Genomic DNA, 17,970 nt, shown 5'->3' on the forward strand with positions numbered 1-17,970 from the left:
ATCGCGGTCTTATCTAAATTTGGCAAATACATTGAGATTTGGTTATAGTAAAAAAATGCCTTCATGAATGACAATATACCATGTCCAAGGGTGGCATCTATTATGTAGTAAATCCTCAGTAGCGAAAAGCTATCTTTTGGACAAGCTTTGTTTAGATCAATGAAGATAATGCAAACCTTCCACTTTTCTTCTTTCTTAGGCGCCACAATGACATTTGCTAACCAATTAAGGTCGTGCACTTCATGAATGCACTTACTTCCAACAAATTAGCTACCTCCTCTTTAATAATCCTTTATCTATCTGGGTGAAAATGTCAAACCTTTTGCTTGAGTGGTCATATTGTTGAGTCGATATTTAGCTTATGAGATGCCACCTTGTAATTGATGCTTGTCATATCCAAATACTTCTAGGTGAACACATCATTATTTATTTTCAAAACTAGCGTTAGCCAATTATGCTCTTCATCAGACAATAGAACACTTACATACACTATTTTCTTGCTACTATCTTTAAAAAATCAACTCCTACTAATGTGTCTACAATTGGAGATTCACACTCCTTGGCTTTATTTTTTTTCCTCAAATAGTAATTGCTATTTGGAATGATTGCTTAAGGACTAGGCACATTGGGCTACTTCTCTTGCTCAATTTGTGTTTATTTGATAGCATTTTCGAGACACTAGTTAACTTTTGTGCAAATCTACCTATCTCTATTTCGTGAGGAAACTGACCATTTGATGATAGGTAGATAGGATGACTTTCATTTTATGGATCCATGTTTGCCCCATTATGGCAATATATGATGATAGATTCCTTATAACTGAGAAATTCGCATTTAGTCGAATAGTCACGAATTCCACTAGAAGTATTACATCGTCAATGACATTATTGTAGCTCCATTGAATTTGATTAGGATATGTCCCAGGCTTTCTAGGGTTGCGAGTGAGTGACCTATCTACTTATATGTTGTCATTTGCAAGAAATAGACGAAACTACTTAGATCAACCAATATCTTATGTAGATTAAACCCATTAATATTCGAAGTTAAAATGAGGGCATCTTCATGAAGAATGGAGTATTATCCTAATTGGATAGGCAAAAAGGTTATGGGCTTATCAATCGGCTATGTGCTACCCAACATGAAGGAATATTGAACAACATTCACTCATTTCACCATGACATGACTCTAATCACTTATCTTTTATGCCTTTGGGATTTGTACTAATTATCAACTGACCATTCATGAATGTAATGGATGATTGGACATTGTTCAAAAAGCAGAGTGTGTGCCCCTATTCCTCTTAGTCGGTGAAGCTTTATTATTACTACTAGGTTTGCTAATATATTGGTGAAGGTATTGACTTTTATTAACTTTCCTATTAAAAAGTAGAAGTGATGGCATTCCTCTATGGTATGACCATGTTCTTTATGATAGGAGCAGTGTTGTCATTGGTTTCTCTTTGTCGAGTTTGTTCTCATAGGGTTCAATCTCGTAGGCCTAAGAAGATCGTGAACCAACACGATAAGTCATTTATAAGAGATAGTAAGATGAGTTAATTGCAATGGCTCATTCTTGCTTTGATTGTGTTGAACAGGCTTTTAGTTGTTTTGCCTTAATCTATTCCTTGAAGACTTGAGTTTCTTGCTTTATTTTCTTGGGTACACCGCATTGCAACCAAAAATTGTTGTAAAGTTGCTTGGATATCATCTTCCAACATTACATACTTATCATCCCACTAAAATAAATTTTCCCTTGACACCAGTGGCTTCTTAGTGATGGATTCAAAAAAAGAAATACCTGGACTAATGCTTCTCTTGAAAATCTATAGAATTGCATCTATACTATACGACTCCACCTGGATAATGACTTGCTCAAACCTTTTCATGAAATCCTACAAATACTCATTTTCCATCACTTTTATGTTTTGTAGCCTGATCATATTTTGCTTGTAGCGAGTTGAGTACAAATAGTGCACTACAAATACTTTCAAGATGTTATATAATGAGTTGATAAGATTATGAGAAAGGTGATGGAACCAAGATAAAGTCGGGTCGGCAAGTTGTTGGGGAAAACCTTACAAAGAAGGATATCATTCCCTATGTCTAAAGTTATCTCCTATTTGTAATGTAGAATATGATTGAATGAATCACTTGTCCTATCGTACATAGTAAACTTCAGGACCATGAATTCTCTCGAAGATTCATAGTTCGTTATATGAGCGATGATGTGAATACCATGTTATCTAGGCGTCTACTGACAAAACCTACAAATGTTATAAGTCCGATTTCTTTGGAGATCTACTTGGATTGGTTGTTATGCTCGGGGTTTTGAGTCTCTTCATTGTATGGGATGTTCAACCACATTCTGAGTGTAATAGCAATGTTGGGGCCTTAAGTTAAGCCTCAATGACACCTTTTCGTAGACATGCTAATGGCTTCATCAGAGCAAATCTCCCTAGTATGTTTTTTTTTTTTTTTGCAACTTTTGAATTGTAGGCAAGATATGTGGGTCACTTGTGGATAGTTCATAATCTACTTGGGGTGAATGTTGTCTACTTAAAGATGAAACTTTGGTCCTTTTACTCCGAGACTATTATGGGAGACTCAAATTGGTTGAGTAATGACTTTTCCTATTGAAGCATTATTTTCCAAGCATAAGCACTTATAATTCTTCATTTTCTTGCCTCAATTGATTTATGTGTTGAAGAAGGGACTGTATACATAGCTCATATTCTTTCTATCTTTTTTCCATATTTCACCTAAAATGTGTTGAATCTTTTATCAAAACCAAAAGGTTGTGTAGCAGATTAAGCGTTGGCACCAATTCTAGATGGGTTGGTCATCATTTTCAATCTTTTTATAGTAGGTTTTGTTTCAGATTCCCATAAACGACGCCAATTGTTGGTTTTGGATTGTGATCACCCTCTGGGTAGCTTCTTAACTGTCTCTTGTATTCAATGATCCTACGAAAAAGGTAAGCCTAGGTATGCTCTAGGTAGACCTCTCTAAGCCTAGGTCACTTTTGAGAATTAAGAAGTGAATTTATGGGGGAGAATTCTGTATTTTCAACTCTTGTCCCTCTATCATTTATATAAGATGAATTTTATAACTTTTTTTTTTCACAATGACTTTTCTTTATATTTGCATTTAATCTCATAATGTTGCCTCGCTGATGACACATAATGGCCATCTATTTATGGTTACTTACTACCTGGATAGTTTTTGGTCAAATGAGACCATTCAGGTTAATATTACTTGGGACAGACTCAGCTACCTCACTACCTGGGTGCCCACACCAACCTCGTTATCAAAGTGTTAGGGTCATTTATGATTAATTATGTCATCGATATACTAAAAAAGAAAAAGAAAAAGAAAAAGAAAAAGATATCCATGTTGATGCATGTGAAGCTTCTTGTCCCACAATCACTTATTTAGGCTATTTGAAACTTGTTTGGGGAAAAATTATAGTTTCTTAGTTTGCCAACCATAGACATCTAATGGTAGGTATGTACCTACACTTGCTTCACCATCTATAGCTACTTTAATCAACAATAAATCTACATTCCAAAATTCTTGTTTAACTAATTATTGCCATGTAAATTGGCTAAACATCATAGCAAGCCTTATTCTTTAATTGTTATCAATAATTCCAATGTGGTCTTCAATGCATGATCAAACAACTTTTTCTTATTGAAAGTAAATGGCCAACTAAGATTGATGATCATGATAATATAATTGATAAAGATGTTTAAATGGTTGATAAAGTTCATTAACTGAAATTTTCCCTACATGCATTAGGTGGGTCTTTTAATCCGCAAACCCTTTGTGTGCATAGTCTTTTAAAGAAAACTTCATTTCTATTTTGCTTGACTTAAGAAGTACAAACAATTTTATAGATTGGTGAATGGTTAAACAAATTCATGAATTATCTCCTTCAAAATATTATTATTAATTTCATGGTTGTTGATTATGGTGTTGTTTGGGTTTTGAGGTACATGCATTTAAGATCCTAAGCATAAAAAAACCAATAAAAAATATATTTTTGCCCTCACAAGGTGTGTTATAAATCATACCTAGGGTTTGGATGTTCCCAAACTCAAATTTTTTCATAATAGAGATTTTGAAACCTCATATTCTTCTACTCGATGGCTCTCTCTTAGACCTTGACAAGTGAGGATTATGGAATCCTTTCCATAAGGATGGAGAGTAAAGTTCTTTCTTTCTAGAAAGTAAGATGGTTGAAGTTTCAAGCCCTAAACTCTAAAGGGGGTTTATATAGGTTTGTCAATGGGCTTAAGTTACTTGAGCTCATCTTAGGCTTAAGTCACTTAGTTTAATCTACCAACTTCTAATTAATTAACTAGCCTTATTGGACTCTAATTAATTAATTAGCTCAATCCGAAAATACAAATCATAAGCTCCTATATAACTTTACATTTTTACCAAAACACCCTTATACACACTTTGAATATATAAAAAATTCACTCATCCCTCAAATGATGTGCCACCAAAGAATGTGAGCTCAAGCCAAGACAATTGAGACTCATAGGAAAATATCAGCTTCCTCATAATCCAATTTTGAAGTTGACTAAAAATTCCACTAAAGATATTCAATTGGAGTCTAGTTTCTCATGTCATTACATCAAAATAAAAAATTAATTAAATCCAATTTAATCAATTCCTTCAGTCCATGACCTATTTATGGAATTATTCACCTAAACACTCCCATTTTTCATCACCTATCCTATTAATGCATAAACTTGATGGATCTTGTTATGTATGTTAATTACTAAGCTTTGAACGTGATTATTGACAATAACCAGAAAATTTACAAAGTGTTTTATAATAAATTCATTTGGTGATACATAAATGTTTATGTACAAATTGTACAAAAAAACTCGAATATTAGGAAATTAGATTATAAGAAATATCACATTAACTTATTTAAATTAAATGTAATAAATAATGAATTAAAATCACAGCAAATCCCTTGACTTAAGGAACCAAAATGAGATTAAATTAAATCAAATGAAATCCCTTGACTTGAGAAACCAGAATAAGAGTCTTTAACATGTGATAAAACAAAGACTATGAATAATTAAGGAAAATACCCAAAAGGGGGGGTGAATTGGGTTTTTCAAAATCTTTTTCCACACACTAATATATGCACAAAATAAATAAAGGAAAGAGATAAAGTTAGAGAATTCAAACTCGGGTTATAGTGGTTCGGCCCTCCCTTACTTGCGTCCACTCTCCTCAATCTCCTAACCGAGTGAGGGTTCCACTAACTTGAAGCTTCAATCAAGCTTTCAATCGTCTTACACTTGGATTCCGGCTCCAATGGGCTCTCACACAATCTCTTCAAGATTTGAACCACTTGAAGGCTTTCACACTCAGTTTATACAAGGATGAAACTCTCAACCTAGCTTAAGGATGGCTCAAGTACAAGAGAAAGCTAGGATGAATTGCAAGAGTGCACTAAGAATATGCAAGTGATGGTTTGATGCACTTAGAAAGAAAATGAGAGCTTTTTGATCAAGAACAAGTAGGTGGGCTTTGAATGCAATTGTTCTCTTACTCATAAATGAAGAGGAGCTCTTTATTTATAGGTTTCTAAGCTCAGGAGACAAAAACAGCAGAGAAGTAGCCTCGACCGGACGAGCAAAGGGTCGACCGGATCACTAGCCGTTGGTGCATTTAATGCATGGCAGGTTATCGTTGCCTCGACCGGACCTCGACCGGACAAAGGTGAGGCTCGACCGGGAAGAGAAAGCTATTGGGAGAGAGAGAAAATTTTGTGTCTCCCTCGACCGGTCCTCGACCGGACAAGGGCAACCGGTCGACCAGTTCCCCAACCGATTGAGCCGGTTGGCCATAGCCACGACCGGTTGAGCCTTTTGGCCCTGAAAACCTATCTTTTTTTATTTCTTTCTTTTCCAATACTTAGGCAAAGTCTTTAGGTGAGTTAATATGCCAATTTTGAATCAATTTGCCTAAGGTATATTTGATAAAACTAGGGTTTTTAAAGAAAATCAAGTTTTAGAGAATAAACCAAGTTTTCTAAGATGCATGAAAAGGTATGAACATCCTAAGTGCACTCATGCTATCATCTTACATTCATTTCCTATGATCACAAGTCTTCCAAATGATCTCGATCCCGTATTCGTTTGGTCCTTGATGAATTTTTGAGATTAAGCCTGAGATTCTTAACAGTTTAAAACAATTAGTCACTTAACCATGGTTTGTTATCATCAAAACCTGATTAGGAGAACCCTTGGGCTAACAACATGCATTTGTTGGGATTGAGCATTAGAAATCATGACATGATGTAATAAATAGAGATTTATTTATATTTCTTAGTTTCTCATTTATTATCTCTTTTGCATTAATTAGTTATTTGAGTACATACACCCTATATCACTTGCATTGTACATGACTTAAGGTGCATTAAGACTTGCATAAAAGATCCAAGTCATGGGTTCCTTGTATAGTGATGAGTACCACAGTCTGTTCATGGATTTAGACAATCCATATGAGAGTGTAGTGCACTATCTCCCAATTTGAGGAATAACTTACCTTAGTCGTCTAGATGGCTTTCCCATAGTAAGTACACTAGTGTATGTGATGCACATTGGATAAGACCTACGGTGAATCATGACATAAGGTTATTGGTTGTCATGATTTACCAAGCTACTATACTACGTAGACTCTCAATCTTAAGAAAATATTGAGCTTATGCTAAAGTGAACATGAGGCTTTGTTTTATGGACAAGACCCTAAGGTGGTTATATATCCCTATGAATTAGGTCATTGTTGATGGATTGAGATAATGTGTCCCCTTGGGTGATCGAAAAAATATGTGATCTAAAAAACTATGACCATAACATTTTCTTTATTGGAAATTTAACATATGCTCTTTGGAACTAAAGTATGTTAATTGATCACATAATAAGTGAGATTTGTAACTCAATGATTGAAGATGTAATCTTGATAGGTTAACACTACCTTGTTAGATTACAGACACTAGTTCATGACAAGTTTGCATATAATGAATAGTAGGTCACAAACCTAAGGTTTGTCTTATTGTTATTTACATAAGGTATTGGAATGCAATTGATTCTCTTTAGTGGAATATTGAAACAACTTTGGAATTGGATTATGAGGTAGTTAATACTCTTATGGCTCCTAATGGTCTCTGTCTTGAACTTATATATCATGATGACATAGTTTATGATAACTAAATTAGTTCTAGGTTCACTTTTATGCATAAAGGTATTTTGATAATTACGTAGGATTGCCTAGGGGATAGTTAACAAGGTTTTTGGATTGGGCTAATTGATTAAATAGATAGCTTTATGATTAATTAATCAATTAGTACCCATTTTAGGTTTAATTAAGTGACTCAAGCCTTAGTGGGCTTGATTTAAGCCTGATAGGGGAACCCTATAAATATCCCTTAGGAGTTAGGGTTTCCAAAGCTTTTAATCATCATCTTCCATCTTCAAAGAAATATAGGGAGAGTAAAAGGATTTATCCTTCCAAATCCCACATTTTAGAGTGTCAAAATTATGGTTTGAATCATTGGGCGATATATTTTAGGTGTACGACTCTCCAAACTCTTCAGGCTTCTTTTTCACCATAAGGGGTTGATTTGGGAATGTCAAAATCAAAAGTATTTTTTTTCTAATGCTTTTAATCTAGATCTTAGAATAAGAAAAATATTATTTTTCACTTCCATTGCATAGGTTCTAAAAGCTTAGTGCAGATTGCAAGTACCTATATGATATGAGGTTTGGGAGCGAAGAGATCCAAGGTTCCCATCAGCCTTGACAAGATGATATTCTCATTAAAGATATTGATCTTGGTGCATAAAAACTGGAAAGAGAATAGAGAGGCTTTGTAAAAGAATATATCAGTTGGTGTTTGGAAGAGATACACAACATGCCAATGGAGTTGCAAGCAACATCATCTTAGATAAAATGATAGTCAATTAATATATGCTTCAAGTTTACTAATTGATAAGTAGCATCAATGTTGTCATAATGGATGATAGGTTTTTGAGTAAGAGACACTTAAAATTCACTAAGGAGATTGCAATGCTAGTGAACTTCAATGACACATAAGGTGAGTGCTTGATATTCTACTTCTATAGAAGATTGAGCAATTGATTTTTGCTTCATTGAACACCATGAATGGCATTGCCATTAAGGTAACAATTCATGTAATTGTGGAGGTGCAATCATGATTTCTTTTGAGAAACATGGTGCAGTGGATAATATGTTCCAAATATCATAGAAGATGTTTTATTGTAGCCTAGAGAGATTTAGTCGGTGGGACTTGGAACAACCAACTCTCACATGCCATTGTGAAGGAGGCTATTGAGTTATTCGATCATTGCTTGATGCTAATAAGAAGACTCGAGGGCCTAAGCTATGCAAGTAGGTTTAATGGATTAGACAACCAGGTTTTCTATGGCGATGAAAGCTTTATGTTTGAAGATATCATTTTTGGACCAAGTTACCATTTGGCTTGATGTGGGGGGTGGCAAATAGGTTCTATGGAAAGGTTTGAAGTGGGATGGAGTAGTGCTAGGTATGATAGGTTTAGAGATAGACGAATGAGTAGCACAAGTATCACCTTGTTCAATAATCAAAGAGGTAGAGGATGACAACAATAGCGATGTCATTGAACATGCAATGGAGTGGACAAGGGTGCACAAGTAGTTGTGAAATATAACCTATGTCAAAGTTGTCCATTTTTTCTTACTCACTTTTTTTGTACAACCATTTGACATGGAAATTATCTTTTTAAAAGAGGATTTTAGTGCAAATTATTTTTCATTTAGAAATTTAACTTATATTCAAGTGGAAGATAATTACATTCACACAAGGAAGTTGTCAATTCGGCAGATAAATTTATTGTAATTTTTTATTTAAAAATTCAACTTGAATTGAAGTTTTTTCTTCAATGGACAATTTTCTAATGGGCCATTTTTCTTTTTTTAATATCTTTTTTTAACCTGACACTTCTTAGATTATTGTTAAAAAAAAACCCAGAAAAGGCAGCGGATAGGCTTATATGGATGAAGAATGAACAGATGAAAACATCGGAACACCAACACCCTCCAAAACCCTCATAGCCGTTGAACAAAACAGAAAGCAAATGAACTCTTCGTTGATGCTTCGACGCTTTTTCACTCTCAATGCAACTTCTTCTTCTTCTGCTTCTCTCAAACCCCCCTCCAAGAGGAAGCAACTCGTCTTCCTAGGCTCCCCTCAGGTTTCTCTACAAACATTTGTTTGTTTGTTCTCTACATTTCTTTATTTAGCTAATGTAGTGTGGCTGTCCTGTAGGTTTCTGCAGCCGTGCTTGATGATCTTTTCAATGCCTCCACTGCTCCAGACTCGATGTTTGAGGTACTCTATGAAATTCATGGGTTTCAGTTTATATTTCTCTTTTCATTTTTACTAGTGTCTGTAGTTGGATTGTTTTTCATTTTATTTCTTTGGTTAGAGTTTTTCTAGTTCATTAATTTTAAGGTCTTCGTTCGGTTCCTACTCGTTTTGAAATTTTGTAAATGGGATTTGATCTAAATGCTGCTCCACTGGTAAGGGGATTTGGGTTTCTGATAAAATCATCCTATGTTAGTGCAAAGAAAGGGAAAAACCCACACGATCGATCATTTATGCTAAAAATGAGCAAATTTGGAAGAGGGAGTAGGCCTTCAAGAGAACCCAGCCGTGTCTCTCAGGTATGAAAGAAATCAAGCGTGAGGACTTTCCTTTAGTTTATTGTCACATCATTATGTGCCCCTCTGCCCCCACCAGAAAAGAAAAAAAAAATTGAAAAAGGGAAAAGAAAAGAAATCAGGTAGAAACCAAAGGGTAGTTTTGCATACGGGCTTTTAGAAATTCCATATTTCAATCTGAATGATTTAGTTGAGCAGTGCATGTTACTCCATCAAATTTGAACAGAATTCATGATCAACCTGTGCAGGCTTGCAGGTCGAAATTTTTACTATGAAACTGACTTTTGCTTTATGACATGATGATGTGGCACATATCCTGAAATTTGTGTGATAACGTTGTTGATTAGTAACTACATATGAGAGTCCCTTCTTGATGTTTTCTTAGTTTAATAAAATTTTATCAAGTTCTGGAGATGGGCAGAAATTCTTAGAATATTTTGGGAAAGAATGGTCAAATTGGAGAGTTAAAACTTATCAAATGAAGTGGATCTCTAATAATTGTAATATACTAAAATATGCAGTTAGGTTCATTGATGCTAAAAATGTCCCGTTACCATCCTTACCTGTGTCCTAGACATGTGCCAGGTGGCTCAAAGCTTTCACCTGAAAAGGCACTGGTGTGGTGCGACCTTAGAATTTTGACAATCAAGTTAGCTGTATTGTGAAACTTGGACAGAATGTACCTAGGAAAAATTGTGTATAGAGCTATTTTTATTTGAGGCAAGGGGACCCTATCTCCCTATTTATTTGTTATTGTTATGGAGACTCTTAGTTGTCTCCTTAAGAGAGCTAAGGAGGGTGGTTATCTTACCATAGGTGGTGTAAGGGAGGAGGTGTCACATTTGTTGTTTGCAAATAACACTCTTGTTTTGTTTTTTAGGCTTCCCAAAATCAAATGGCTCTTCTAAGGTGGTTGCTCATGTGATTTGAAGCTTTATTGGGGCTGAAAATTAAACTGGATAAAAGTAAGCTGATTCCTATTAGTAGACTAGATCATGTTGAGGAGTTGGTGGGAGAATTAGGGTGCAAAGAAGGCAAACTCCTAACTACCTACCTTGGCCTACTTTGGTTGCTCCCTTTAGATCAATGACAGTTTAGGATAGGATGGAAGAGAGGTTTTGTAAAAGACTTTCAATGTGGAAAGGACAATACATCTCTAAAGGAGGGGAACTTATGTTAATCAAGAGTACTTTATCTAGCCTTCCCATTTATTTTTTGTTTTTGTTCAGTATTTCGAGGAAAGTTTGGTTGAGGTTGGAGAAAATTCAAAGAGATTTTCTCTGGGGAGGGAGGACTTTGGAGAAAAAGATTCATCTTGTGAAATGGTCAATAGTGTGTTTAGAGAAGAGAAAAAAGAGAGGGGGGGGGGGGGTTATCAAACGTCTTTCTTTGTTGAATAATGCACTTTTATGCAATTTAAATTAGTTGTTTCCAATAGAAAGAGAAGCCTTTTGGAATCATGTCATTAGTGGTAAATATGGGAAGGAAGAGGGTGGTTGGCAATCCTGCGAAGCAAGAGTTGGGTATGGTGTTGGGCTTTGGAAGTCTATTAGGAAGGAGTGGAATAATTTCCATTGTCATTCTTCTTTTTTGGTGGGCAATAAGAGGAGAGTGAAATTTTGGAAGGATAAATGGTGTGGGGATGAACCATTGAGACGTTCTTTCCTTGTTTATATGCCTTAGCTGTTTCAAAAGAGACATGGATTTCTGATTTATGGGTTCATGAAAGGGAAAAAGGCCAATGGAACCCTTATTTCTCTAGACCTTTAAATGATTGGGAGGTGGACACCATAGAGGATCTTTTTTCATGGCTGTAAGGGGAGACGGTTGTTAGTGAGGAGGACGATAAGGTGGCATGGATGAACTTGAGCAACAACAAGTTCTCCATTAATTTTTTTATATAAGATGTTGGAATCAGGGGGAATGTTTAACTTCCCAAAGAGTGTGGTTTGGAACTCTTGGATGCCTTCTAAAGTAAGTTTCTTTGTGTGGAAGGCTAGCTTAGGAAAGGTCTTGACTGTTGGTCAGCTTTAGAGAAAAGGGTGGACTATGATAAATAATTGTTTTCTTTGTAAAGAAGAGGAAGAATTCATAAATCATATTCTCCTCTATTGTTCCAAGGCTAGGGTTCTTTGGGAATTGCTGTTTGCACATGCTACAATTAAGGAGACTCCTCTAGGGTGGAGTGGCCCTTTTGTGGGTAAAAGAAGCAAGAAGGTTTGAAGACTTGGTTCATTTGTGTATCTTTTGGATTGTTTGGAAGGAAAGGAATCAAAGATGATTTGATAATGAAGAGCATTTGGACCATTATTTGAAGTCTTCTTTCCTTGGTATTTTGTTTTCTTGGGTGAAGATGCACATAGAGACAGGTTGCATGTCTTTATTCAATTTTGTCGAGTGGTTGGGTCCTTGTTAAAAGAGAGTGTTGGTTTTTGTGGTCTCTTTGGGTCTTTGCGCTTTATGGCATGACTTGTATACTCATATGTACTTTGTTGTGTTGTTTCCTGGGTGCTTTTTAATATTGTTGTTCATCAAAAAAAAAAAAAAAAAAAACTGTGAATAGTGTTACTCGATGAGAATATTTGTATCTATAGCCAGCCAAATGCACAAAAAATCCAGCAGATATTTAGATTAATTCTGCTTTTATGGGATCGCAATTATGGTTAATACCTTGATTTTTGGATAGGAATATTCAGAAAGGGAAAGTGTATTGTTTGAATACACTTCTTTTTTTCTATTTTCAAAAACAAAAAATGATAGTGAACTCTATACAAAATGCAAGAACTCTTTGAAAATTACCTTAAAAGGATAATAGCTTCTAAAAACTAGTTAAAAAAAGTGAGGTATGAAAAAAATTTTATGACCTCAAATTTTAAAAGTAATTTTTAAGGACACAAGGTCAATCCATACTTTTTATATAAGAGTTTGTACGCACAAATTTCGCTAATGTCTTGCAACATAATAAAAACAATAGGAAAAATAATGCGAACAAAATATTTTTATTAAAATTTAAAATTGTGGTGTACAATCTTTGTGGTAATATTCTTTTACAAAAGAATATATTCCTATGATTCTTTCACCTTGATTACAATTTGGAAGATGATGATGAAAACGTTTTCTTGATTTCAAAGATCAATCAAGGGTCACAAGTGGCTTGTTCACTAATGAACTTGTTGAATGGCGAAGATCGTGTGTTTAGATGATGAAGATGTTTTCTTTGTTTTCAAAGTCAATCGAGGGCCTAGAATGGTTTATTCCCAAATGATTTTGTTGAAATGCGAACATGTGTAGTTCTACAATTTCTTGAACTTGTAGGAAGATTTTATGAAGCCTTTTCTTCTTTGTGAAGCCTCGTTTCCCATGTGGAGTTGTTTTGAACCCCTTTTTTTTTTTGATAGGCAAACACAATTCATTAAAGAGGCAAAAAAAACCTCAACGTATACAGGACGTATACAAAGCAGCACAAGCCAAAAAAAAAAACAAAAAGACCAAAAAACAAACCAACCCTCATCTGGAGGCAAACCACTCCAGGAAATCTAAAAGGGAATGCGGCTCCTCTTCCATGTACAATTTAGCCCAACCCCAGATATTACAAACAAAAGAATATTTGAACCTCTGAACAACTAAGACCCCCCCCCCCCCCCTAAAGACTAATCTATTCCTTTCCTTCCAAACCATCCAAAATATGAATAATGGAATGGAATTCCAGAATTTTTTCTTTTTTTTCCCCACAAAAGAACCCCCCCAACTATATAAAACCTCCTTTACAGTATAAGGGAACACCCACTTGACCCCAACTAAGTCCAACACCAAGTCCCAAAGAACTCTAGCCACTGTACAATGAATAAGTAAATGGTCCACACTTTCCTCTTCACAAGCACACAAAAAACACCTATTCGGGAGCTGCCACCCTCTTTTTTGGATCCTATCAAGAGTCAAGATCTTTCCCCAAGTAGCTTCCCACGCGAAAATCATGATTTTAGTTGGAACTCTTCCCACCCAAATCTTATTCTTCGGAAAATTGACAGCCCTAGCCCTATCCAACCAGCTGTACGCATCCTTCACTCTGAACTGCCCGCTTCCCCCTCCCTTCCAAACAACTGAGTCCTCCTCCCGAGTAATCCTAACTTCTTTCAATGTTTGAAGCAACTCACCTATCAACTCCACCTCCCAATCATTGAAATCCCTACTAAAACACAAATTCCAACCTCCTTCCCCTACATTCTGGTCATACATGTCTTCAACCTTTGCATTTCTATTGGCTGCCAAACTGTAGAGATGCGGGAATCTTTGGGCCAGCGCTGCATCCCCGCACCACACATCAGTCCAGAACCCCTTTAGTCCCCGCATTGAAGGAAATCACCCCTATTTATAGGTGAAATTAAGGAATTCCCCAAGATTTGGTTGTTTGATTTTAGCAACTTGTCTTCTTCATTAAGTGTATCCAAACTAGCATTGGACATTCCATTTTTATACTAGTCCTTTTTTTTTTTCCTTCTCTAATGGGAAAACTTATCAAATATCTGGAACTTTTTATCTCAGCAAAGGGGGTTGAGAAGTGGTCTATGGAAGCATACGGAATAGCGGTTATTGAGTTTGGGTGTTCGTAATTTGGCATTTCTTAACTGGTAACTGGATTGTCCCTCTCTCCATCCCCCGGCAAGATCAATGAAGTTGGTACCAATGCTTTTTTGGTGACATGACATGTGAACCGACTAATTGCATAATTGGAATTTATTTAGGTCAACTCTAGATTAAAAATTCTTTTTAATTTTTAGGCATTTTGTATAGAAGTTACAATCATGCTTATGTTCGTTTTCTTGTCCTTACTCCTTAGTGATGCTTTTGTAACCTGTTTTTGAGAAATGGCATTTACAGAATGTTAGGAAACTCAGTTATCAAATGTTGTACTGAGTACATAGAGAGGGCTCTATGGATTGTTGTGGTACTTAGATTGGCTTATGAATTAGATGGTTTAGAGAAGTAAGGAGGTCATGAAGTGGATTGCTAATTTAGTATGATTTTAGGTTGCAGCAATTGTTACTCAGCCACCTTCTGGAAGAAATAGAGGGAGAAAGGTGATGCCTTCCCCAGTTGCACAGCATGCTCTTGACAGAGGCTTCCCCTCTGACCTCATTTTCACACCTGAAAAGGCTGGAGAGGTAAATACTTGTATATGCTTGATCTTATTCCGAAAATGCTTGGTTGTTTTGCTCCATAAACTCAAGCCCAATATGCACTGTTGCATCAACACCATGAGGCAGCCTTTTTAAAAAAAGAAATGCTTACTGTATAAAATTGTTTCCCTTTACTCTTTATTGATTTGTGGCTTTAGCTATCAAGTTTGTGGTCACTTCTGTAATGGTACCATCTATTTTTTTAAGAAATTATCATAAGATTTTATGCTTTCAATGGTGCCTACTTGTAAGAAAATGCGATCTTTTTTTTTTTTCTCCTGCAGGCTTAAAATGTCAAAGATCTGCCATCTATGTGAAACTAAAACAAGGTCACATGGTTGAAGTCATGTACTCACTGACTGAGCTAAGGCAGCTTTGTTAATAATGTTCTTAACTCATGCATCAATAGCACACATGTGCTACTAATTTCCATTAATTGTAAAATTGTAATATCATTAGCTTGCTTGTCATGATTAATTGTTGTATGAAAATTTTCTTGGCTCTCAGCATAATGTAGTAAGACACTGTAGATGAATATATTAAAAAACTAAGGGTTTTGGATTTGTTTTATTTAATGCTCAATTCCTTTGAATCTAGAACATTAGATGAGAATTGTTTGTTTGTGCTTTCCTAAGACCACCATCGAAATCTGGTATCTGCAGATTGTGGACTAATCAGGCCCCAGGGGAGACTTTGAATAGCAGTTACAATAGCAGCAGGTAGCTTATGAATTTGCTCTGGCAATAGCAGCTTATAACCATTTCCTTCCTTTTTGGCTAGGAAGATGCAACTTTGGCCTGACTTTAGGTTGCTGAAGTAAATATCAGAGGGAATTCATGCAGTACATAATGACATAATAAAATAACTTGTAATGTTTTTTTTAATAAAAAGTTCTATATAAAAGATACCAGAAAGGGGGCAAACCCTAGGACATGGAGACTTGCAAGATTCACCTTAGAGGGGAAACAAAAAGAAGAGAAGCAAAATAACTAAACTTGATGCTGGACTAAATGGCCTTAGGACTACTATAACATGGCCCAAGTTTTTATTTTTGTTTATTTATTTATTTTTTTATCACAAACAAACATTTTCATTCAACAATCAATTGATAAATATAAGAAGAATAAGGAATCCTTCAAAGGTGTACAAAACATGGTAGAAAGTAACCCAGATCTAGAACCACAAGAAGTAGCCCCTCCTCATAAAAACCCGTATATGTACAGGAGAACAATCATTGTAAAACAAGAAAACCCCCACTTGTATATATTTCCTCAGTGAAATATTACAAGAACAGCCTAGCCTTAGTAGAATAACACTCCTATAGGAAGTCTTGGGCAGCTTAATGTTCTTTGCACAATGGGCTGATAACTATTTATAAGTAACCTAGGAGGTTACTCCATCTTCACCCACTATGTGCATAGCCCACTACTTTTGCCCACTTCTTAGGCAATTGTGTGGTTAGGTGGGTTCTCTTATGTTCAAAAGAACTAGACTAAGTATTTCTACCCATGTGTAGGTAGTTTATTGTCCATGGGCTTTGACATTGCAACATGTCCCAATAGTTGCTCCCATGGCCTCTACTGATGCCGCTTATTAGCTTTGCTCAATTGTACTTCTTAGATCATGGCACTTCATAGGCTTGCTTGGCTTGTGCCACATGTCTTTCAAGCATCTTCAATAACCACCACATGCCCCACATCAGATGCCTTACAACTCCTTCATGTTTAGTGTCATTCCCATGATGCTCTAGCAACCCCTTTTGGTCTCTCCCAACGCCAAGGTGGCACACCAACGTGTCTTCCAAGTGTCATGCCTTGCTTGGTCTCCATCAATGTTAGGTGCTAGATTAAGTTAAACCCATTTATGCCAAGCTCTCTTCTTAGCCCACATGTTGTATTCGAACCATCATGTCTCAAAGCATGCCCGAGCCCATACCTTGTGTCACTCAAAACATTTCAGCTCCACGACTTGCTTGTTCTTAACTTGGCACCATGCTTAAACCTTATAAAGGCTTTCGAGGGAGGGTTTCATTCTACTTCTTCACCACCTGACGTCGAAACGACACTAGAGTTCTCCCAACCCTGAGCTCGCTGACAGAAAAGCTGAATAGTCAAATATCTTCTCACCTCGAATATGTGTTGGCCTTTTCTTTTCAACCAATCAAGCTAAGATCACAGGTATAGTTATGTTTTCCAAGCCTTGGCTTGTGTGAGTGGGTCCTTGTGCCATGCACCAATGCATAATTGTCACCCAACATTGAACAACATGATGTTATGTTGCACTATACCATGACATTCCATCCGTGGCATTACGTCCTTGTTAGGAAGCCATATAGTGGTTCCTAAATTGCCATCTCAAACACAACAATCCCCTTGCCCCTGCCTCTCCAATGAGCATTTTAAGCAATTTTATGTAGGTGCTTGAGCTGATTAATATTTTCCAAAAATCATAACTATTTTTAGAAGAATCCTTTGAAGATGCCATGCCTCAGAAAATTCCTTTGAGTTTGATTCCTTCAAAGGAAAAATTCCAAATCATTCCTACACTTTCAATTTTCATCAAGCCAGGCCACCCACCAAGTAGGCACCATGTGCCATTCCACATGCCAAGTCATGTCATGTCGTTTCTTGTCCAGTCCCATGTTGTTGTGATAGCATCTCCCCATTCCTTAGAAGCCATCCAGCTCTAAACCTCCTCCTCTTCCAAATTGATCTAGTCATGGCATTTCATTTTGCATGGCAATAGGCCTCATGGGTGCAAGATGCCACCATATGTGGCTTTGATATGCTCACCTTGGCATGCTTCATGCCTCAGGTAACATGAGTGCTGATTGAGTTGTGAAGGTGCTAGCAAACCACTCTCAATAAACTTGTATGCAACCAGCTCTTGTTGCCTTATGGCCACATTTGAAACTCATGGGATGAGTTTGTTGTGTAGCAAATGCAAACTCCATGACTTTCTTCCTTCCAGTCAAGTGGAGATGGCAAGAACCCACCCACATCTTCGACATAAGTCCACCTTGTCTTTAATGATGCATTGCTATTAC

The 17,970-nt window shown here is 36.3% G+C and overlaps 1 protein-coding gene across 1 annotated transcript in view; it reads left to right on the forward strand.

Annotated features, from left to right (window-relative positions):
- The first annotated feature begins 9,078 nt into the window (after window positions 1-9,078).
- Window positions 9,079-17,970, forward strand: part of LOC117904766 (methionyl-tRNA formyltransferase) — a 28,006-nt gene continuing 19,114 nt past the window's right edge. The window contains exons 1-3 of the mRNA XM_034817522.1: window positions 9,079-9,278; window positions 9,353-9,415; window positions 14,775-14,909. Coding sequence (XP_034673413.1) covers window positions 9,162-9,278; window positions 9,353-9,415; window positions 14,775-14,909 — 315 coding nt within the window. The 5' untranslated portion in view covers window positions 9,079-9,161. The remainder of the gene's footprint in view (window positions 9,279-9,352; window positions 9,416-14,774; window positions 14,910-17,970) is intronic.

This window comes from Vitis riparia, chromosome 17, assembly GCF_004353265.1.
Source record: "Vitis riparia cultivar Riparia Gloire de Montpellier isolate 1030 chromosome 17, EGFV_Vit.rip_1.0, whole genome shotgun sequence".
Lineage (NCBI taxonomy): Eukaryota > Viridiplantae > Streptophyta > Magnoliopsida > Vitales > Vitaceae > Vitis > Vitis riparia.